This window comes from Trichosurus vulpecula, chromosome 4, assembly GCF_011100635.1.
Source record: "Trichosurus vulpecula isolate mTriVul1 chromosome 4, mTriVul1.pri, whole genome shotgun sequence".
NCBI classification, from domain to species: Eukaryota; Metazoa; Chordata; class Mammalia; order Diprotodontia; family Phalangeridae; genus Trichosurus; species Trichosurus vulpecula.
In genome coordinates, this window is record NC_050576.1 from 391,124,151 (window position 1) to 391,148,593 (window position 24,443).

The following is a 24,443-nucleotide window of genomic DNA, read 5'->3' on the forward strand; positions in this document are numbered from 1 at the left end:
ATCAGAGAAGATGCTGTGCTCTAGGAGCAAAGCAGAACTGAAACAGCTCAAAGGAAACACGAGATGTGCAAATTTAGAGTATCCACCCCAAATGTTCACATGGACTATTTGTGCCTGACCTGTGGTACAGTATTCCGAGGTCGTATTGGTGTGATAAGCCACAGTCGGGCACATTGAAACTTGACTCTAGCATAGTGATGCCATTTTGGTCCTCTTCGAGAACGAAGCACAACAACCAACCAACTGCACTATACGCAGGACATATCAGGCGCACACATAGCAATGGTGTATGTGTACCCAAAGCAAAGCAACTAAGCCTAAACGGCAAAAACAAGGCATGGTTAGCTGCAAACAATACAGAATGGAAACAGTCCTTCTAGGTCTCCAGAGTAGCAACCCATACATATTAGTGAATCAGCAAATAAACACAAGCATCAAAAGAATGCATCACCAAAAGTCAAATATAGCCACAGCATAAGCATAACACCAGCACACAGGCAAATAAATATTAACATCACAGTAACAATAAAAATATAAATAAGAAAATCTGTGATAATTGGCACATTTATCAACATATGCAAATGTAGTTATTTACATCTAGAGCATACATTGCACGCATAAGCATTAGTGTTGTCATCTGGCATATGTGTAACCGATTGTCCTGCCCCACCCCCACACCCCTAATATAACACCATAAGTTAGCCTGGTCACAGATGAGATAGGTCTGGCTCTTTCGGGACCTGCTGACCTTTCAGTAACTACCTGAGCTGATGGATAGCATGTGGATAGGACATGGATGGTCCCAGACCTATAAGCCTTCATCCTCAAACCTAAGCTTGTAAATGGTCCCAACTATTAACTTTTTTAAACACTATAGATTGCTTTGGGATCTCCACAGATGAAAGAATAGGCAGGAAAGAAGCTACCTTTAGGTTCACCCTCATCAGAGCCCAAAGTGTGTCCCAATCTAGGGTAGTGAGTCATTACGATATGTAGTATTTTCTTTACTTGAAACTTCACCTTCTGACCTATTATCTGACTCAGCCTCTCTACGACTGGTGGGAAATCTCTTAGAGTACAGTTTAACCAATTGTCAATCATTTTTGGGGGGCTGCTTATCAAGGAGTCCCTATAAGCAATAAGCGTTTTTTGTCTTTATTATTATTACTAATAATAATAGCTAACATTTACATAATAGTATCAATAGATATTAATTGATATAGATATCAACTCTGTTTCAAACACTGAGATAGGCGCTAAGAGTACAACCATAAAATTGAAATGGTCTCTTGCCTTCAATTGGCTTACATTCTTTAAAAAAAAATAAACTAGCTAGTTCTACTTTATTTTTAATTAAATTTTTAAAAATTAACAAATCTATTTTCCCCTCCCACCTCTCACCCCACTGAAAAAGAAAAAGAAAATTCTTGTTTCAAATATGCATAGTTAAGCAAAACAAATTCCCTCTTTGGTCATGTTCAAAAAATGTCTCGTTCTTCACTCGGAATCTATAACCTCTTTGTCATGAGGTGGATATCAGGCTTCATCATTGGTCCTTGGAATCATGGATGGGCATTGCATTGATCAGAGTTCTTCTGACTTTTTCTTTAGTGCCCCATACATAAGAAGATATGCTGGAGGTAATTAAAACTGAATTTTCCCGGGTGTGGCTACTCTTTCCATACTCAAACCAGTCCTCAAAATTTCCTATTTTTTCAGTAATTTGTCACAATTCAACTGTCTACATCTTATGAATGAGGTTATTTGATCAGAAGTGACAGGCTTGCCAAATGCAGGGTCAGGGCTCAGAGCAAAGAAGAGTAATTAAGCTAATTAAATAATATTGGAGTATATACCAAATCATACTCCCTAGATCATTATTGAACTCAAGGGCTCTGCTGGGTGAGAGAGAATAGGTTAAGAGAATGAAGGCTGAATGCTCTCTGTTGAAACAGGGAGAAATTGCAGCCTTTGGGAAAGTCAGACTAATACTCTTTAATGTAGCTGAATACTCCTTAATGTAGCTACTGGGCTATTGGCCTAAGGGTAGCACCATCTGGTGGCCAAAATATATACTACTCTCCATACTTGGCTATGTGATTTCTCAATTAAGTGACAGCCTGCTTCTCTATAGGTTAGAGAAAGTGGCGTAATGAGCTATGGGTGGGTGATCATAGCACCACACCAATGCACACATGCATGTGCGTGCGCACACACACACACACACACACACATCATTTGTATTATAATACCACATTTATATAATGTGAAGGTTTGTGAAGAGATTTCATCACAACAACCCCATCAGGTAGAAAAAAAAAACAAAATGTGCTTTAGCAGTTCAGAGGAGAGCAAGATCACATCCACCTGGGAACATAAGGAAAGTCTTCATAGAGAAGGTAGCATTGAAACTGGACCTTGAAGAATGGGTAAGATTTCAATAGGTGGAGCTTGGAAGGTCTGGTGAGAGAGGACTGTCCAGGCAGAAAGAACAAGAACAAAATCTTAGAGAGGAGATTGTGACTTAAAATTTTCTGAAATTCACTCATTTAGCAAGTTTTTCTTTTTGTTGTTGTTTTTGCAATTCTGTGGTTTTGCATGGCAGACTGTGTTAGTTTTAGGTAACAATGGTGTTTGAGGGGGGATGCTATTTACTGAATGGGCGTTACCTCACTCTAAGTGAGTACATGAAAAGGCGTTAGCTTAAAAGAGCCAGGGTCTCCCATTGCACCCTGGGTCATCTCCAGTCATCCTGATGAATATCTGGCCCCTGGATCTAGATGGCTCTGGAGGAGAAAGTGAGGCTGGTGACCCTGCACAGCCTTCCCTCACTCAAATCAAAGTCAACTGCAAGTCATGTCATCATTTCCCTGATGTCATAGTCCTCTCTGAAAACAAAGGACAAACACAATTAACTATGTTCACCATTGTAGAAGGCTAGAAAAGAATGAACTGTTTTTAATGGAAAGGGAAGGAAGAAAAGGAAGGATATGATAGAAACTTTTATTAATGGTGTTAACAATTGCTTGATCCCATAATCATGATTCAACGCTGACTGCCTTATAATTTATATCAGAAAACATTACTCATCAGGTAGAAATTTTGCTAGTTTAAGGTTCTGAAGAATTTCATCACTTCAGGAGAAAAGGTATTCTCAAATATTTGGAAAGATGGTCCATATGGAGGTCAGATTTTCAGTTAACAGACCTTTTTTTTTAAAGTTCTATGCGTGACTATACTTATTTGTTACAAGATTTTTTTTCTTCCAATTTTTTTCTCTTTTTTCTACTTAAAGGAGCCATCCCTTGACTCACTTCTAAAAGAGGCCTATTCACTGAATGTGCATTACCTCAGGCGCAGGAAAGGATTTTTTCTGTGGGGAGGGATAGAATAGGTAAGAAAGAGTGACACCCCAAAAAGTACCTTTGCAACTTCTTAAAAAATGAACAGAAATTCAGAAGGAAGCACAAACAGGACAGTTTTGAAAGTAACATATGGAATTTATTACATACTTTTTATGATATGAAAAGAAGATTCTCTTTCACCCATAATCCTTTTTCATGTTGTATCTGCATACAGAGAAATTGTGTGTGTGTGTGTGTGTGTGTGTGTGTGTGTGTGTGTGTGTGTGTTAAAGTATAGTTTAAAACTCTTCCTACCAGAACCAGTCTTTGGCAAAACTGAAATAATTAAAGTTTGTCTTTGGTGCCTCTGCCTCCCCCTTTTCTTTTTTTTTAAGCATCTTTTCCCCCAAGGTACCTGAACCCTTGTGCTATTCCTATGAATGGGAAAACAGATAAAAGAGGAAAATGTGATATGTTGCTAACTGTGAATCAATTTGATGTCACCCCTTCCAGAATATTTACATTTTAAAGGCAGACAGCAAGAAGGAATATACAAAGAAATCAATCTTTTATGGCTGAACTTTAGATTCTGTGGCACTTGAGAGAGTTAAATATTTGGGGGCATTACAACCTCTCTAATGTCCCTAAAATTATACTACATAGACAAAAACTTCCTCTACTTACTCAAAAGTATTGTCTAGTTCTGTGTAACAACCACAGCCCATGATGCTGAGAACATATTAAAAAAGTAGCAAAAAGACCTTACTCTTCGCATAACAAATACATTCTAAAAACAGGCTTTGGGAAGATTTGGGGTAAAGCATTCAGATCAATACAATAAACTAATACAGGGAGCCATTTTGAGTTCTGCCATCAGGAAATGCTTGATAAAGTGGCATTTTAAGAAGAATAACATGACGGTTTCATGGACTAGAATAGGAAGATGGCAGCAGTCAGGGAAGCTAACGAGGAAGTTATTGGCAACAGTCCAGATGTGAGGTGGGTGGAGCCTAGTCTCAGATTGTTCAGTTAGATTAGAATCCTAGGATGCCAGAGTGGTAAGGACCTTCATAAGCCACCTAAAACAGCCCATAACTTAATAAGGCACCCCTGCTCATCCTCAACCCTTGAAGTACTTTATCATAAATTCCCACCAAAAGGAATCAATAAACATTGGCACCCTCAATTAAACTGCTGCCCATAACTTGTTTCAAACTATCTGTTATTTTTTATTGAATTTTTTTAATTTAAAAAAAGTCCTGTGATTTCTTCAGTATGGAGAATACAATCCCTCCACCCCATATGATCTCATAAATTTTGATCCAAACTTATTTCAAACTATCTGTAATTTTGTAATTGAAAAATAATTCTAATTCAAAAAACCCCTGTGATTTGTTTAGTATGGGGACTACAACCCCTCCAAACCATGTGACTTTATAAATACAAGTTAATCAATCAATAAACATTTGTTAAATGCCTACTATGTGCCAGGCAGCATGCTAAGAACTGGTGCGCTAATCAGATAGACAAAGTTCAGCCGAAGCTGCCTCTTTTTTTCATAAAGAGTGATGATTTTGCTTTCAGCAGACTTCCCTCTGATCAATCAAGCAAACAAATGCTTTTTATTAAGTCCCTACCGTGTGCCAGGTTCTGTACTAGGCATCAGGCAAACATGGTATCTAGGTAAACCTAGTTAAACTAGGTATCAAGCAAACATAGTATCTAGGTAAACTAGTTAACAAACATGAAATGGTACCTGCTCTCAAGGAGGTTATATTCTATTCTAATTTTTAGATAAAATTTTATTGATGCCTTTTGCTTTTATATCACAGTAATCTCTGGATATATCTCCCCCTAAATCATCCAATGTGCTTTCCCCTGTTACAAATTAAAACAGCTTAACAAAACCAATTCACTCAGGGATCTCATCTGACAACATCTGCAACCAACCTTCCATACCCTGTGGTCCTCTACCTCTCCAATAAAAAGAGAGGTACAGCCTTCTCTTTGAATATTGGTTTGAAGTTATTGATCTTCTCCTTGTAGGCTCTTCTCATAGATGAGAAAAAAGAAGGATTCTGTGGAGGTACAATATTGAATGAATACTTTGTCCTTTCTGCCGCTCACTGCATGTTCCCATTGAAGAGGTTCCAAGTGTTGGTAGGTAAGTGACTACAATTCATGGATCACCTCAGTGATTGAAGGAAATATGAGCAACCACCATAAATCTCTCCTGGTGAATGTCTTCCCAATCCGATCCATTGAGTACTTATTAAGTGTCTACTACGTGCACAACATTATGCCCTCAAGAAGTTCACATTCTACAGGGGAGTGGTAGGAAGAGAAGGGGGAGAGTAAAGGAAAGTAGAAATTACTTTCTGTGACCAACTCTTGCATCTTTTTCCTGATTATTATTTTCTTTGTTGTATTTGATATCCGCGTGATTCCAAAGCACGTCTTCATATATGAAAAATAATCAAATGCATGTTAGTACAGTTGCATGGCGTAGGGATAGAGGATTGGCCTTTGACGCATGCTACTGAACCTCTCATTCTTCCAGGCAACTGTCTGAGACTATAAGTTATATAGGATTTGCTGATCTATATCTGATGGAGTTTCCACACCAGATGTTCCCCACACTATCTGCCAAAAAAATATAGCTATGTCCATATGCGTATATCTATATATATTTGCATGTATACATGCACTGAGTCATGTACACACATATATTAGTCATTTCTTTAATGTGGTTCTTTAAAAACAAAACCACAGATCAGAAAGAATTCTTCAGATGAAAAGGTGGCTGAAGAGCTTTGGGATCTCTTATACTACTTGTAGTTGGAATCTACAAGTTCAACCACCAAAACCAAGTAAGTGTGGCCCACATGCTTGCTCACTTGAGCTTTCTCTGTCTCTGTCTCTATATTTCTCTCTGGCTCTGGCTCTCTTTTTACTTCTATCTCTTTCTGTAACTATCTCTGTCTCTTTCTCTGTGACTGTCTCTCTCTTTCATTGCTCCCTCTGTCCTTCTCCCTCTCCTTCTCTCTGTCCTTCTCTCTCTCCCTCTCCCCTCCTCATAAATATTCAACATCACTTCACAAGTGGGTCTCCAAATCTGAAGCTAAGTCCAAATCAGCTCACTTTCTTTCACTTATAACAGTTTACATACATGAAGCATTTCATGGTTTACCAAAGGCAATGCTGCATTGTGGCCATCCTCAGAGTCAGGAAGATGATTACTAGCTACGTGACTCTGGACAAGCCATTTAACCACCCAGTGGCCCCAGGCACCTCTCTAAGACTAGGAGTGACAGACGACTTCCCCTTCCTGGGTTTTCTCCATATGGCTGAAATCATGGGTCTAGACTAACGGAAGTGAGTGGAGGTGAGGTGGGGGGAGCATCATGAAATACTTTCCTACTAATTCTGCAAATTATGCAATTATTACTTATTCACACTCTACAGATAAGGAAATGGAAGCTTAGGGACTTGCCCACAGTGACACAACTAAAGAGCATTGATGTCCATCCTTAAAATCCAGATTCTCTGTTTCTGAGTCTATTGTTCATTATACTGTTCTACCTTGTTTTTCAAATATTGTTCTCTACTACCCTGTGATCAGTTAGCAGGTCCTTATTAAATACCAGCTATGCATCTAGCTCTGAGACAACGTGACCACCTCCAGCTTATTTTCTGGGCAAAGGGAAGTTAAATGGCCAGCACCGGGGGGCAGTAGAAGGGTAGAGAAGGGGCTGGATAATCTTCAAACTGTACAACTCATCTTAAGTGATCAAGAATTGGCAGAGATTTGAGATTCATCTTTGGTTTTTTGTTTGTTTTATCTTATTTTGTTTTGTTTTGTTTTGTTTGGGGAGGGGGGGTTTTTGAGACTGGGCCCCCATCTCACTCAGGCTAGATGTACAACAGACACCTGTGGTCCATTTCCAATATTGGTTGGCATGGAAGCTTTGACCTGCTCCTTTGTTCTGACCTGGCACATTTTGTGTCTGAACCCCTTGAGAACAGGACTGTCATTTGTCTTTCTTTGTATGTCCAATGCTTAGCACAGTGCCTAGCATACAGTAGGTGATTAATAAATGTCAACTGACTGCCTCCATTCCTGAGGATTCATCATATTAGTGCTGGACCTAGTGCGGACCCCTTTAGTCCTGTGCTTCTCAGAACTCCCAAACTCAAGTGATCCACCAGTCGCAGCCTCTCTAGAAGCAAGAAATACAGAAATGAGCCCTCATGTCTGGCTGGTTGCCATTTGTTTAGATAAAATTGCCTTCTTCTGTAGCACCAGGTAGTATGGTATCCCTGTAAATAATAATAACATAACAGCAATAGCTAATATTAATACCAATGACAATAGCTAGCATTTATGTAGCACTTTTACTACAAAAAAAAATTTTAAAGTACTTAACACAGTGCCTGGTACATAGTAGGTACTACATAAATGCTTGTTCCCTTCCCACTTTAAAGTTTACAAAGCCCCTTTCCATAGTATCTCATCTGGTCCTCCCAGCAGCCTTGTGAGGCAGGTGCTATGATTACTTTCATCTTATACGTGAAAAATTGATGCTCAGGCTAAGAAGACCAGCTCAGTTAAAGAAAAAAAAGACCATCTGTTTAGTCTTACACAGCTAATCAGTGCCTGAAACAGGATTCAAACTCGGCTGTAGCCACTATACCAATTAGCTACCCAGGTGAATCAATCAGGGAGTACTTCCTAAATATCTGCTGTTTAGCAGGGACTATATATACCCTACATTGTGAGGGAGACAAAAGAAATATGAGGTGGCAGGAACCTTAAAAGATCATCTACTCTAACCTTGGGGGCAGCGAGGTGGCACAGTGGATAGAGTGCCAGGCCTGAAGTCAGGAAGACTCATCTTGATGAGTTCAAATCTAATCTCAGACACTTACTAGCTGTGTGACCCTGGACAAGTCACTTAACCTCATTTGCCTCAGTTTCCTCATCTGTCAAATGAGCTGGAGAAGGAAATGGAAAACCACTCCAGTATCTTTGCCAAGAAAACCCAAAATGGTGGCACAAAGAGTCAGACACAACGGAACAACATAACCTTCTCATTTTACAGATGAAGATTCTAAGTCTCAGAAAGAGAAAGAGGCGTGTCATCCAGCTTGTAGCTCACAAAGCCAGGATTCCACTCTAGTCTCTACCCCAGCATAGTACAAATGGACTCAGGTGGAAAAACCTGAGTCTGAGTCTCCACTTTTATCTCTTTAGTTATGTGACCATAAGCAAGTCCCGCAGACTCTTTGCGACCCAGTTTTCCCATCTACAAAATAAATTCTGGACACAGAGTCAAGAAACTATTTGAATCCTTTATCTAATACCTATAAGCTCTGTGACCATGGGGGCCACTATATTCCTCAGTTTCCTTATCTGTAACATAGGGGTAATAATATCTTTGTTATCCCCTCCGTAGACTCTCGGTGAGAAAAGTGCTATAAAAATCTGCATCCTTGTAATCACCTACCTCACAACATTGCTTTGCTGAATTCAATTCTACGAATGCGTATTCAGTGCCTGCCATCTGTCGTGCTAGTCCCTGGAAGAGATACAAAGTTTAGCCAAGGCACAGAACCAGCCCTCATGGAACTTGTAGTATATGTGATACTGTATATGAAATGAGTTCTAACTAAATGTCTGCTGCTATTGCTATCACTATTATTGGGGAGTAAAACCTGCATGATTAAAAAGCCTCCTGAATGAAAATAATAATTTTCATTAATTATTAATTAGTCTATAAATTAATTTAAATTCATTTGGTTAATTTAATTAATTTTAAAATTATTGATAGTAATTTTATATTTTATATTTTTATATATTTATTTTATATTATATAATATTCCTATATAAATATTATATATTTATTAATAATAATAATAAATAATTAAGATTAATAAGAGACCTTATGACTCTTAATCATTCCCTCATAGGTGAGCGGAATACCGAAATCGAGGATGGAAATGAAGAAGCCCATGAAGTGGAGAGGATCTTGACACACAAAGGATTCGTCAGGGAGACCTATGACAACGACATTGCTATCATCAAGTTAAAGAAACCCATCCGGTTCCGAAGGAACGTAGCTCCTGCGTGCTTACCAGAAAAGGACTGGGCTGAGGCCGTCCTGATGAATCAGAAAGCAGGCATCGTCAGCGGCTTTGGGCGCATCCACGAGAAAGGCCGCACTTCCACCGTACTCAAGATGCTCACAGTCCCCTATGTTGATCGGAACACATGCAAGTTGTCCAGTACCTTCACCATCACCTCCAACATGTTCTGTGCTGGCTATGAAAACAAACCGGAAGATGCCTGCGAGGGAGACAGTGGCGGCCCACATGTGACCAAGTTTAAGGACACTTATTTTGTCACTGGAGTTGTCAGCTGGGGAGAAGGATGTGCCAGGAAGGGAAAATATGGAATCTACACAAAAGTCACTGCCTTCCTTGGATGGATAAAAAAGTCCATGAGAACAAAGAAAGTTCTGTAGAACTGGTTGAGGTTTCCACAGCAGTGGTCATCTTCCCTTCTAATCCTTCTCATCTGGCCAAATGCTTCCACTTTGGTTAGTTCTGTTTACTACAGAACATTCTGATTAAAAAGAATTCTACTCACGTGATCTTCTGGTACCTTTGGGGTACATTTTATGCCCTTCCTCTGTGGTTTGAATCCATGATTAGGTTTCCAGGTCTCGGAAGGGAAGATTCAGCACAACTCCATACCCGCCTGGAGCAATACCACTATTCTGATTCCACTTTGGGTTTGCCCTAAATTGCTAACTTGCCATTTGGTCTGTTGTTGATGTCAATTTTCTCTTACTCCATTTGAAGTGGGGAAAATGCCTGTCTAGACTGCTCACTCTTGCCTCACCCTTGCCAGCTTAGATAGATCTTCTTTCAGGAATTCCATCATATTTTGGTAGAAATCTAGAGTATCCTGACTGTCCCTGCTGTTTCATAAGAAGTGCCATTTAAAAATAAAATTTTAAAATTTTGTATTAGCACGGTCTTTTTCTTTACTTGGCAATGTTTTCTCTAATCAGCCATGTAGCGTGGGTCATTTTGTGGTGTGGCCATTTCAGTTGCATCTGACTCTTTGTGACCCCATTTGGGGTTTTCTTAGCGATGATACTGGAGGGGTTTGCCATCTCCTTCTCCAGCTCATTTTACAAGTGAGGAAACTGAGGTAAACAGGGTTAAGTGACTTGCCCAGGGTCACACAGCTTGTAAGTGTCTGAGGTGAGATTTGAACTCAAGAAGATGAGTCTTCCTGAGTCTAGGCCTGACGCTCTAAACATTTCACCATCTAGTTGTCCCTCAGGGTAGGGTCTTAGCAAGGTTGCATGAAGGAATTTCATGGTTACAGGCACATAAACTATAGGAAGAAGAGACCACTCCCCCTGCCACTTTAGACCAATGTTTCTGGTGGAGTTAGCTGTCAATCAGCATCAGGCCAGCCAGTACCACTTGAGGATATATGTAGTACACATTGCTGCTCCAGGCACACCAGAGCAGCTGCAGAAAATCCTAAAGCCTCAGGCCCTTGATTGGCATATCTCACACAAACTGTTAGGTAATTAGGAGAAATCAAGTTAAGGCAACAAGCATTTGTTATTTAAAAAAAAAACCTACTATGAAGGGAAAGGGGAGGGATAGAATTCGGAACTCAAAGTTTTAATTAAAAATGTTAAATACATAAATAAATAAATGAAAACTTACTATGTATCAGGCACTAAGTGCTGGGGATAAAAAGAAGGCAAAAATAGTCCCTGCTCACAAGGTTCTCACAATCTAATAGGGAGTTGAATCAGAACTTCCAACTGGGCCTATGTATCCCCAGGTGGGACGGTGATCCCAACTGAGCTGTCCAGGGTGATTATGGTGTTGGTTGATTACCAGCATTATTTTATCCATTCTAACCATAAGAATAACAATTTCTGACCTACAATAAAACTGTAGGTGAGAGCTATTCTGTGTTTGGGCAAAGCAAGTTGTATTGACATTGTATAATGTGATTAGGCCTTGAAGACCCCAACCAGCCCCCAAGGACTTTGTCTCTGGTACCATTTCTTTGATGACCTAGCCTGCAATTCCCATTTATGCAAAAGTCACTACTTTAAGTTAGGTATGAAAGGTAGGGAAAATGTGTTTAGAAGGCCACTTTTAACCCCCGTATGAGTGTTACCAAAGGGAATCCCATCCAGATTATTGTGGATTAATTTCTTAGAATTAGAACCATAGAACTCTCTGGAAGGAAACTGACAGATTATCCAGTCTATGCATTTGATAGATGAGTAAAGAATTGAAGTTACTATGGTGAGACTAGGATTTTGCCCAAGATGCTGATGCCTAGGGTGGGGGTGAGCTTCCTTCCTATGATGACAGCTGCCCTACATCTCATGCCCACCCCATGATCCTGTCATCATGAACCCCCTCTCCCAGAGCTCACCTTTTCCATGTCCCAATACCCTGAGCGTCTCATACAAAATTCTCTAATGCAGGGGTTCTTAACCTTGGATACATTAACTTGGTTTAAAAATTTTTTATAACTATTTCAATATAACTGGTTTCCTTTGTAATCCTATGTATTTTATCTTAAAGCATTATTCTGAGAAGGAATCAATAGATTTCACAAGACTATCAAGGGGTCCATGACACCAAAAAAGTTTAGAGCCCTCATTTCAGGGATAGGCTGCCCCAGTACCAAGTGCTAAACCAGTGACTTAATAGTCTTCTGGGCCCCTATCCACACCTCTCAATCAAGTGAATTTGTCCCTAACACAAGAATCCCTAGTTACAGATCTGGATGAAGCTATAGAACTGGTTAGCTGATGTTTTGGAAAGCACTGAGCTCCTGGCTCTGAAAATACTAAGACACAAGACAGGTGAGTGTTGATGGAGAGAGTTACAAATTAATGTCGAGCTAGAAGACAGGAGAGCTAGGGGAGAGATAGGCTGAGGGCCACAGGATAGTAAGACCTGGTCTTGGACAAGTGGATACTTTGTGGAAGAGACTGAAAGACAGGGAAGTACAAACAAGATAAATGCTAATACTTAAGGCAAACTTCTACTTAACAGCTCTACTCAGAGTAAGCCCTTCAGGAAATTCCTAAGGATTTTAAAGAAGCTAAACAATAAGAAAATCACAGCTCTTACTCTCCAAGCAGATGGTCTGATAGCAAGGTCCAGTAGAAAGAACTAGGGATGACCCGACCCTTGTTCTTATACCCTGAGTGGCAGCTCTAAAAAGTAGGGTGATAAAAAAAACAGTCCTTGGATGTCATGAGAATGCTCCAGATCATAAAAAAAACTTAATGGAATAAGAAATACTATATAATATCTGAACAATGAAACTTCAAATTCCAGAGGAAAGGCTTAAGGCCCACTTGTTGGTATAGAAATAGAAATAGAACTTCAGATCCTCAAGCTTTGATACATATCTCCATTTTTTGTTTTAAAAAGACCAGAAATAGGAACAAGACCTCTGATTTCACTTATACCAGTTGAAACTCAAAACTGAGAAAATTCCTGTTATGGTTGAAGGTCTGCATCATCAATCCAACTTAGAGTCTTGGACAGTTGCCTAAAGCATGGGGAGGTTAAGTGTTTTCCCCAGGGTCAAACAGCCAAGATGTGTCAGAGATAGGACTTCAACCCAAGTATTCCTCACTCCAAGGCCAGCTTGCTCCAGACTGCTTCATGAGCTATGCCACATTTCATTTGTTTTAAATTCTTCCTCTAACTGGTCACAGCTTTTTATAGCTATAAAAACCCTGGCTCTGGCCTCAAAACTTTTAGTTTAACTAGAACAGCAGTCTCTAAACTATTTTTTAATCAAAAACTTCTTTCAGTAAACATTTATTGAGTGTGCACCACAATGTATGTATATATACTTATTTTTAAATCATATGCATTACTACTATGTTAGTAATTATATATTATGGAATCTATAAAAATTTTAAGTAATAAAAAATGATATATTTTGAAAATATTGTTTTTCTTACTACAAACTTTTTACCCTCACTTAAAAATTATTATCAATAAAGATATATTCAGTGAAAACAATGTTTTTACCATACTTCATTATTTTTTAAAATCTTCATATGACATTTGTTGATATAGCCATTTCAAAGTCCGGTTATAAATTTAGTTCATTTTGATTCATATCTTTAACAGCTATCAGTTGAAAAAGATACCTTTCAATGATTCCTAGATCTAAGTGGAAGAAATACATCACTGATTACCCCTACTAAAATCATGGTGGTCACTTTTCAATCACATCCAACATTTACATAAAAGTTTTTGTTGAAATGCAGTCAATTTCCATCTTCTCTGATGTCAATTGACTATTCTTGCAAACCAATTAGAAAATATTGCATTTTTATATTTTTAGCAAATGTATTCAAAATCCACTGAAGCTCTTCATTTGGAAGATTAGAATATTCTTTTTCCAAGGTTTTTTAATGTGCAGAAAATGAGAATATTTTATAAGTGTTCACATGAAACATTATTTTCAGCAACCCAGAAAGGAGAAAGTAAGTATTCAGAAGGAGAGGATGGTCAATACTGTCAAATGCTAGAGAGAGGTCAGAGAGGATGGGAGAAAAGCAACCAGATTTGCCAATAAGAGGTCTTTGACTGAGGCAATTAGATGTTGGAGTTGATAAGAGTGCTGGGCCTAGAGTTAGAAAGACCAGAGTTCAAATATTACTGTCTGTGTGACCCTGGGCAAGTCACTTAACCCTGTTTGCCTCAGTTTTCCTCATCTGTAAAATGAGCTGGAGAAGAAAATAGTAAATCACTCCAGCATCTTTGCCAAGAAAACCCCAGAAGGGGTCATGAAGAGTCCTCCTGACTCCAGGGCGGGTGCTGGAGATGTATTCTTAACCAAATAAGAGAAAGAGGAAATAAAATAGATAAATTTGATTGCTTGAAACTAAAAAGCTTTACAGACAAAATTAATGCATCTAGCATAAGAAGAGAAGTGGTCAAATGGAAAAAAAGCTTTGTATCAAATTTCTCTAATAAGGGTTTAGGATCCAAGATACATAAACTTTAATATACATACATATATATATACATACGTATGTGACTAATAGCCTTTAGTTTAGAACCTTCCCACCTCTTCACCAGATTATTCTAACACCCTCCTAATTTCTCTTCCTGCTTCACATCTCTGACTACTCCAGTTAATTATATACACTGTTGCTAATTTTTCTTAAGAGCAGATCTGACCATGAAACTCTTTGACTCAATGGATTGGCCAAAGGTGGGTTAGTCATGTGGTGAGAGTGAGGAAGTAGCTTCCTATTGCCTGCAAAATATAATATAAACTCTGTTTAGCTTTTAAAACCCTACACAATTTAGCCCCAACTTACCTTCCCAGATTTACTGGACCTTACTCCCCCTCCTATACTCTGTGATCCAGACAAATTGGCCTCTTTTCTGTTCTTCCCTCATGATACTTCATTTCTCATCTCCATGTTTTTATACAGGCTGTCCCCCATGCCTGGAATACACTCTTTCTTTACCCTTCTCTCATAGGGTCTTTCTCTTCTGTTAAGATCTAGCTCAGACACTCTCTTCTGCATGAAGACTGTCCTAATCCCACCAATCTCTAGTGTCTTCCCTCCTATAGTACCTTGTATTTATATATTTTGAGTGCATATGTATGTGAATGTTTAATAACTTTATATTTATGTTGACTATATAAGTATATATACTTGTTGTCTCCCTCATTAGAATGTAATCTCATGGCAAGTAAGGATTGTTTCATTCTTTGTACTTACTTACATAGCCAACAACAAACACAATGCCTGGCACATAAGTAAGTGCTTAATAAATTCTCGTTGATTGATTGGTTGAGGAGAACGGCATGTTCTGGAATAGCTAAGAGAAACCTCTTGTTTTTCCTCTAAATCTAGCAACCTTAAGCAATTTTTTAGTTTCCTTTGTCTAGGACCCATTCAAAAGTATCTGTATTTCTTTGAATCAACATGATCAACATGATATTAGAGGAAAGAGGAAGAAGAAGAAAAGGAGGAGGAGGAAGAGAAGGAGAAGAAAAGGAGGAAGAGAAAGAGGAGAAGGAAGAAGAAGAGGAGAAGGAAGAGGAGGAGAAGGAGAAGAAGGAGAAGTTATTATGAAAAATAAATCCTCTAACTTATTTTCCCAGGGTTTGTGCATAGTTTGCATTTTACACAATTTTTCTAAGCAAAGTTTAAAAGTTCTAGTACAAAGATCTCAAACAGGGTCATTAGAGGCACAAAACTCCTATATAAACAAGGCAATTCAGAAAAATCAATAATAATCAAGGTGAGTGAGTATTCCATTTCCCGGAATGCTATTAAGAAATCATTGGCAAAGGAAGGTTGACTCTACACTCATTTCGAAAGAGGACTAAATATTTTTTGATGTGCCCATGTCTCCCTGATTTTTTATATTAAGACTTTTTCAACATGAAGCAGGCAGGTCACTTTGGGTCTCAGAGCCTCAGTTTGTTCATCTGTAAAATGAGAATATCTGCCCTACCTTCTTTAAAAATTATAGCAAGAACTGGGGTCCATCTCCTATCATCCTGATCTATATCTTGCCACTAGTCCCAGACGGTTCCAGAAGAGAAAGTGAGGCTGGTGACTTTGCACAACCCTCACTCACTTAAATCCATATCACTTGCATGTCATGGCATCACCTCCCTGATGTCATGGTCCCCTTCGAGAACAAAAGACAAATGGCAACCTCTATGAATAGTTGTAGGAGCTCCCCCACTGGAGACCCAACTGGAACTGACCAGTTGCGCAACACAGGTCCTTTCTTTTTCTTCCTTCCTTCCTCTCTCTCTCTCTCTCTCTCTCTCTCTCTCTCTCTCTCTCTCTCTCTCTCTCTCTCCCCTTCTTTCTTTCCCTTCACTTTCCTTCCCTTCTTCTGTCCACATAAGGTATCACACCCTTATCTGCGAATGCTCTGCTCAAATGAATGTAAATTTTGATTGCCGAAACCTTGAAAGATATCTTGGGGTTTACGAGCTAGATCTCTTTCTTAAGGATCATGCCTTAAACCCAAATCACTCTAGTTCTCATTGATTGGCCAATAATAGGTCCAAGGCCAAGCCCCACTTGGTCATTGTTCAGGCCCTGATTGGCTCAGAGTAAATGTAAATATCAACTGTTTCTGTTTTAGCCAGAAACCCAGTGATGGACTTCCTCTTCCAGATTGATTTTTTTTAACTAGGTAAGAGGCCATTCTCTGCCTCATTTCTTACCTAGCCTTAATCACTGAATGGTCATTACCTCAGTCAAACTGAGACCTGTTAAAGACCTTAGCTTTAAAAGGTCAAGGTCTCCCACTGCATCCAGGGCTATCTCCAGTCATCCTGATCTATATCTTGCCACTGGACCCAGATGGCTCTGGAGGAGAAAGTGAGGCTGGTGACTTTGCTCAGCCCTGCCTCACTTAAATCCAATTCACTTGCATGTCATGGCGTCACCTCCTTGATGTCATGGTCCTCTTCAAGAATGAAGGACAAACAACAACAATAGTAAGGATTAAATAACTTGCATACTAATATATGTTAACTCTCTTGCTGACTATAAAGCATTATATAAAGTGTCATTAGAATTGCATCATGACTGATCCAACCATTTTGAAGAGCAATTTAGAACTATGCCCAAAAGCAAAGTTGACCCAGAAATACCACTATGAGGTCTATGTCCCAAAGAGATTTAAAAAGGGAAGGATCTATTGGTACAAATATATATATATATATATATCATCTCTTTTTCTGGTGGCTAAGAATTGGAAATTGAGAGGATGCCCATTAATTAAGGAATGGCTGAACAAGCTGTGGCATGATTGTGATGGAATATTATTGTGCTATAAGAAATGATAAGCAGGATGATTTTAGAAAAACCTAGGAAGACTTATATGAACTGATGCAAAGTGAAATAAGCAGAGCCAGGAGAACACTGTACATGGTAACAGCACATATTGTAATGAGCTCAACTGTGAAAGACTTAACTATTCTCAACAATACAATGATCTAAGACAATCTACAGGACTTATGAGGAGAAATGCTATCCACCTCCAGAGAAAAAACTGATGGAGTCTGAATTCAGATCAAGGCATACTTTTTAAAACTTTCTTTATTTTTCTTCATGGGTTTTTTTGGTCTGTGTTTTCTTTTGCAATATGGCTAACATGGAAATATGTTTTCATGACTGTACATGTATAATCTGTATCAAACTACTTGCCTTTTCAAGGAGGAGGGAAGGGAGGGAGAGAGAATTTGGAATCCAAAATTTAAAAAAAAAAACAAATGTTAAAAAAAATTTATGTCTAATTAGAAAAAATAAAATATAAAAAAATTTAAAAAAAAAATTAAATCTCAGAAACAGTACAAAGGATGTCATCATAGGCTCTCATGAATGGAAAAGAAGGTGGGCCAATCATTTGGTAAGAGTGACAGATAATTGATGGGCAGCCCAAGTCCTTCATTTACATCCACAAAATGACAAGAGGTAGGCCTGAAATACATTGGCTTGGCCCCCTGTAGCAGATTTACAGGAGTGCATGGACAAGAGACACAAAGAACAAAAGGGCATAGGGAGGAGGTCAGGTGTCATTTTTATCCCTGGAGTCAGTACCATCATAGATATATTAATATATCAAAGATATTACTGCTGCCTTTAGTAACTGTTGGAATTCTTCCTGGAGAAACAGTATCTAAACAGGACTCTACCATAATTTAATGGGGGTGGGGGTGGGGCAGAGCAGGGTGCATGTAACTCCTGAGAGTTCTGAATGACAAACATGGGGATTAGGGGAAGAACCTAAGTACATAGCTTCCAACTCAAGTTGGTGCCTATGAAACAAACTCTCTGGGTGTTCCAGCATCCAAAGAGTCAATCCCCTAGCAGTCGTCAGCAACCAATTTATAAAGAAGAAGACAAAAAAGAAGAAGAAGAAGAAGAAGACGATGCTGATGAAGAAGAAGATGATGAAGAAAAACGCTAAAGAAGAAGAAGATGAAGACAAAAAGGCAGATGAAAAAGAAGTGAAGAAAGAAAGGAAGGAAGGAAGGAAGGAAGGAAGAAGGAAGGAAGGGAGGAAGGAAGGAAGGAAGGAAGGAAGGAAGGAAGGGAAAAAGGAAGGAAAGAAGGAAGGAAGGAAGAAACAAACAAAGCAACCATATTTTTCAGTTAGGTGGCACAGTGGTCTGGAGTCAGGAAGACAAAAGTTCAAATCCAGCCTCAGACACTTATTAGCTATGTAAACTTGGGCAAGTTACTTGACCTCTGCTTGCCTCAGTTTCCTTATCTGTAAAAGTGGAGATATTAATAGCAACTACCTCCCAGGGCTGTTGTGAGGATCAAATGAGATAATAATTGTGAAGCCGGGCACATCATAGGTTCTGTATAAATATAATATAATAAGGTACCTTCTTGTTAATGTTATCTGGTGGCCATAACGTTCATCTCTATTTTGGGACTGAATGTCAAATACAGGAAACTGAGGCACAGAGAAGAGAAACACGAGAGGATCCTTGGTAGATAAGGACAAGAAAGCCTACTTATTATACTCATTTTTTGAATGATCACCATGTATGTGTCCAAGAGCTGGATGTGCTGAAGGAAAAGGGTAAGCAGCTGAGGATACAACTTGAATGGAAGATTGTGATATTTGTTTTCCCTGTGGTGCGTTGTTCACAAACTCTTTTTTCACTGCAAAAAGGTGGCTATAGCATATTATTTTAAAAATCAAAGTGTTATAGTGATGCATCAGGGAAATTCTGAAATGGTCTTTCTCACATACTCAAATCTAGTCAAATCTTTAATGGAGTATTTTAGATTTTTTTACCCAGTCTATTCCTTTTATTTTTAATGTGTTTTATTTCATTATTTTCCTATTTATATACGTATATGTATATATATCTAGTTTTTGAATTTTAACATTCATTTTAAAAATTTTGAATTCCAAATTTTCTCCCTCCCACATACTCCTCTCCCACTCTTTAAGAAGGCAAGCAATATGATATTGATTACACATATGAAGTCATGCAAAACATTTCCATATTAGCTATGTTGCCAAAGAAAACACATACATACATACACACACACACACACACACACACACACACACACACACATCCCAAAAATAAAGTGAAAAAAGGATGCTTCAATCTGAACTGAGAGTTCATCAGTTCTCTCTCTGGAGATGGATAGCATTTTTCAGAATGCGTCCTTTGGAATCGTCTTGGATCATTGTCTCGATTAGAGTAGGTGAGCCTTTCGCAGTTTACCATCATTACAATATTGCTGTTACTGTGTACAATGGTCTCCTGGTTCTGCTCACTTCAGTTTGCATCAGCTCATGTTAAGTCTTCCCAGATTTTTCTGAAACCAACCTGCTCATCATTTCTTATAGCACAATACTATTCCATCACAATCATATACCACAACTTCTTAAGGCATTCCCTTTGGACAGATTTTAAGGATGAAAACCTTCTAAGAGTTTAGAGGGGCATGGTTATGATGGTTAGAGGGTTAGAGAATAAGATCCACATGGAAATATAAAAGGAAATGGGACCGTTAGCCATTAGATAAGATTCATAGCTCAACAACAAAATATTTGCTTCGCAGGTGATGGCACGGATTATGCAGCAAAGACAGCTTAGCGGTGCAATGGATAGAACATTGGACTTGGAGTCAGGAAGACTTGACTGAGTTCAAATCTGAACTCAGACACTCACTAGCGTATAACCTCGGGCAAGTCATTTAACTACTATCTGCCTCAGTTTCCACATCTGTAAAATGGGGATAAATGCAATTACTTCTCAGGGTTCTTGTAAGAATAAATTGAGATATCTGTATAGGGCTTTGCTAGCCTTAAAGTGCTATATGAATGCTAGCTATTATTATAAATATGATGAGTGGGGTCCAGCTGTTCTCTGCCTCAATTGAGAATAGATAGACCAGCATTAGCTTAAAGTTGGAAGTTGGAGAGATTTAAATCGAATTCTTCTGCCTCTATCAAATTCTAAAATTTTTCTATGTATTTTTCACATCTCACCAGTAGAATGAAAACTTTGTGAAGCCAGTGATAGGTCATTTTTTTCCTCTTTTTAGCCTCAATGCCTTCCACATAGTAATCACACAATAATTGTTTATTTAATTGAATGAGTTTCAGAAGGAATTTCTTGTATCTCCTTCCCAGAAGGCCCCCAAAATAACCGACAATGATCTGTCTTCAGTGCTTTAGACAGAGAAACTTCCTATTTGTAGAACAAAGTATTGATGATGACATAAAAATTATATTATCTTAAAGATGGAAATCTGCTTAGCAACCATAGAATTTTAGAGTCACAAGGGACCTTGGAGATAATTTAGCCCAACTCTCTCAAATTACAGACAAAGAAATGGAGGCCCAAAGAGGTGAGTGAAGTGACTTGCCCACAGTCACATAGCTAGTCAGTACCAGAGCCTGGAGCAGTGCTTGGATCTCCCCACCCCCAGTCCATTGCTCTTTCTATTAAACCAATGGAATCTCTTCAAGGATGTTGCTGTTCATGCCTGACTCTTCACGACCCCACTTTGGGATTCTTGGCAAAGATACTGTGTGGTTTGCCGTTTCCTTCTCCAGCTCATTTTACAGATGAGGAAACAGAGGCAAATAGGGTGAAGCGACTTTCCCAGAGTCACATAGCTAGTAAGTGTGTGAGGCCAGATTTGAGCTCAAGAAGATGAGTCCTCCTAACTCCAGGCCTGGCATTCTATCCATTCTGCCACCTAGCTGTCCACCTTCAAAGATGAGGCTCCCTTTTGGCAGACTCTCTCAAAGAATTAATATCTGCTGGCTACAAAAATACACGATTAATTCAATTCAAGAAGCATTTGCTAATATTAACATAGTGTCAGGCAATATACTACGTACTTGGGAGATAAAAACAAAAATGAAACAATTCTATCCTCAAGGAGCTTACTTTCTATTGATGAAACAACATATAGAGTTGGCCCTTGTATATTGCAAATTTTTCCCATCACAGTTTCAACATATTGTGGGTTAGCATAAGAAATTAAATGGGAATTTGAGGGGAATTTTGTGGAAGCCATAGATGACATACAAAGGCCCCAGATGACACAGAAAAAGTTTAGAAACTCAGAAATGCATAAAATACATGTATGGTATTGTATAATATAGCCTATGACCAAATACTTAACCCAAATTTAACAATTAAGTACTGTAAACACCCCGTAAAAGAAAAAGAAAAAGAAAAAAAATCAGACTTCTTCTCTGGTACAAAAAGAGAAGCAAAAGATTTTTATGTAGATTTTCCAGCATGGGGGGAGGGGGCAATGTGGGAGGGATCAGCAAACTTTTTTTTAACCAAATTTATTTACAAAGTAAAGTAAAATAATCCCTGTCCTCAAGGAGCTTACATTCTAGTGAGGAAGAGCACATGTAAATAACCAAATACCTACACAATGTCTGGGAAGTGATCCTCAAGAGGAAGGCTCCAGCAGCCGTGGGGACTAAGAAAGACTTCCTTTAGAAGGTTCCACTTAAGCTGAGTTTTGAAGGAAACTGAAGTGAGGTGAGGGTACATTTCAGGAAGGGGGTACTCACAAAGGCACAGAGATGGGAGATAAATGTTATGTACAGTGAACAGTATGTAGCCCAGTCTGGCTGATAAATAGAGTATATGAAGGAGAGTAATATTCAATAAACTTGGAAAGGTAGGTTGAAGCCAACATTACAAAGGGCTCCAAAGAGAGGAGTTTTTATTTTGTCCTCTGGATAAGGAATCACTGGAACTTTTTGAGTATTTCTTAATGGTAGAAAGCTACTATGGATTCAATATTGTTTCCAAGTGAATCTGTATTTTGAGTATCATAACATATATTTGAAAATATGGCAAAAAAATTATAAAAATATAGTATGTTTTAATATATTATACAAATTACATAAATGTAATATATAAACATGTAATGCATAACAAATATATTTATGCAGGGTGTTCCTAAAGTCTGGATACATAGGCAAAAATGCATATTTTCAAGAAATGAAATGATTGAAATTTTCAACATCTTATTTAATTGGAATATTAACAAATAATATCATATGATTTCATATTCATATTCCAAGAGTGAATGTACTGAAACTGACAGCAATGGGGAGTTATTGAGTTATTACATCGAGTTCACGTGAATCTTGCAAAGCGCATCAACCTTTGCATCACAAATGATGGAAATCATATCGAAGATGTTATTTGTTAATATTCAATTAAATAAAATATTGTTGAAAATTTCAATCATTTCATTTCTTGAAAATATGCATTTTTGCCTATGTGTCCAGACTTTTTAGGAACACCCTGTATAAGATATAAAAATATTTTTAAATATAGTAAAAAAAAAGAGTAATTCATTTATTTTGTAATGGGGGACTGGCTTGGGAACCCAGTCCTTCTGAGCACGCCTAGGGTGCCACTGATGCAATTCCCCTATGTAGAAGAGGTCAGGAAGCCTGCTTCCTGGAGAATGGTGGTGACTTGTACTGGAAGGATCTTGAAAAGACTTTGGAACTTTCTGGAACCTGGTTGCAGTCTGCAGGAGCCTTTTTGATTGGTTGCGTCGCTGTAAGTGAGGGGTGCATTCAAAAGGCACTAGATAATGAGACCCTCTGCCATTTTCTTTACCTTAACTGCCTCTGGAATAGGGAGCCTGGAGATACCTGAACATGTTCAAGACACATTATTATCAATCCATTTAGAGCTGGAAGGGCAGTTAAGTGGTACAGTAGATTAGAGCACTGAAGATGCAGTCAGGAAGATCTGAGTTCAAATCCTGCTTCAGACACTTACCAGCTATATGACCCTGGGAAAGTCATCTAACCTGTCTCAGCCTCAATTTCCTCATCTGTAAAATGCAGATAATAATAGCACCTACCTCCCAGGGTTGTTGTGAGGATGAAATGAAATATTTATAAAGCTCTTTAATGCTTTAGTAATAAATAATTTTAGTAATAAAAAAGTGCTTTGTGACCTTGGACAAGTCGCTTAACCCCAATTGCCCTGCCTTCCCCCCTCCAAAAAAAAGAATGAATAAAAAAGTGCTTTATAAATGTTAGCTATTATTGTTAAATAATAAATAATTGTTAAATTATTTATTTATTATTAATGTATTTAAGTTAATAAATAAATTATTGTTAAATAATAAAGAAAGAAAGAAACTTAGGCAATGTTAGCTCACTTATCATACTAAGTCATTTAATGAGACGGCTAGTTTATATATGGTTTTGAAGATGCTGTCTAGCTCTCCCACAACCCATATGCTGAGAACCCCTCCACTAGACCTTGCTGAACGATGAGAAAATAACACACTAAACCTAAATTTTACAGATTATGTTCTAGTTTATGTTTAATTATCAGGTCCTGTGGATATGCTGACATCAAGTGGTTGACATAAAGAATGAAAGTAATCTGAGCTGCATTGACTGAAAAACATAATCAGGAACTTATCCAGCTCCCAAGTCCAGGTAGAAAAAAACAAAGCTAAACCAAACGTTGATTGAAATGGGAGCGGCCATGAGAAATCAGAAAATCAAACCTTTTTCAAATAACAAAAATCCTGAATTTCAAGTTCTTTAAGTAGAGGATGAAAAAAAATACAATGGAGCTGTATAATCCACAACATTGTTATCAACACTGCACCAAACACAACACCAAAGAGTAGTGTTAGTCCAATTCCTCCTGCCCTATAAATTTTTGCCACGTTTATAGAAGGGTCTGAATTACCAGACAGGGTTCTTAGAGCACTTGGTATATTGGCTGGCCTAATAATTTACTTGATTACTGTAGTTCAGAGAGATATTCTCTTAGAAAATGCTTTAAAGATTTAAAGAGGAGACCCTATCCCTGTTTAAAATAAAAAGTAAGAAAAGAGTTGCCCAATTTGAGGATAACAAATATTGACTCTTGTACATAGGTACTAATACTGTCACTAGCAGCTTTGGCAGGCTTTGAAAGGGGAAAAGAGAACAGGACAAGAAGTGCTTTTCCTGAGAAAATCAGCT

At 38.3% G+C, this 24,443-nt stretch overlaps 1 protein-coding gene across 1 annotated transcript in view; it reads left to right on the forward strand.

Moving 5' to 3' along the window:
• The window catches only part of F10 (coagulation factor X), a 29,926-nt gene extending 19,548 nt beyond the window's left edge, over nucleotides 1-10,378 (forward strand). Inside the window, exons 7-8 of the mRNA XM_036757687.1 lie at nucleotides 5,391-5,508; nucleotides 9,315-10,378. Of these exons, the coding sequence (XP_036613582.1) occupies nucleotides 5,391-5,508; nucleotides 9,315-9,868 (672 nt within the window). The 3' untranslated portion in view covers nucleotides 9,869-10,378. The remainder of the gene's footprint in view (nucleotides 1-5,390; nucleotides 5,509-9,314) is intronic.
• The last annotated feature ends 14,065 nt before the right edge of the window (nucleotides 10,379-24,443 follow it).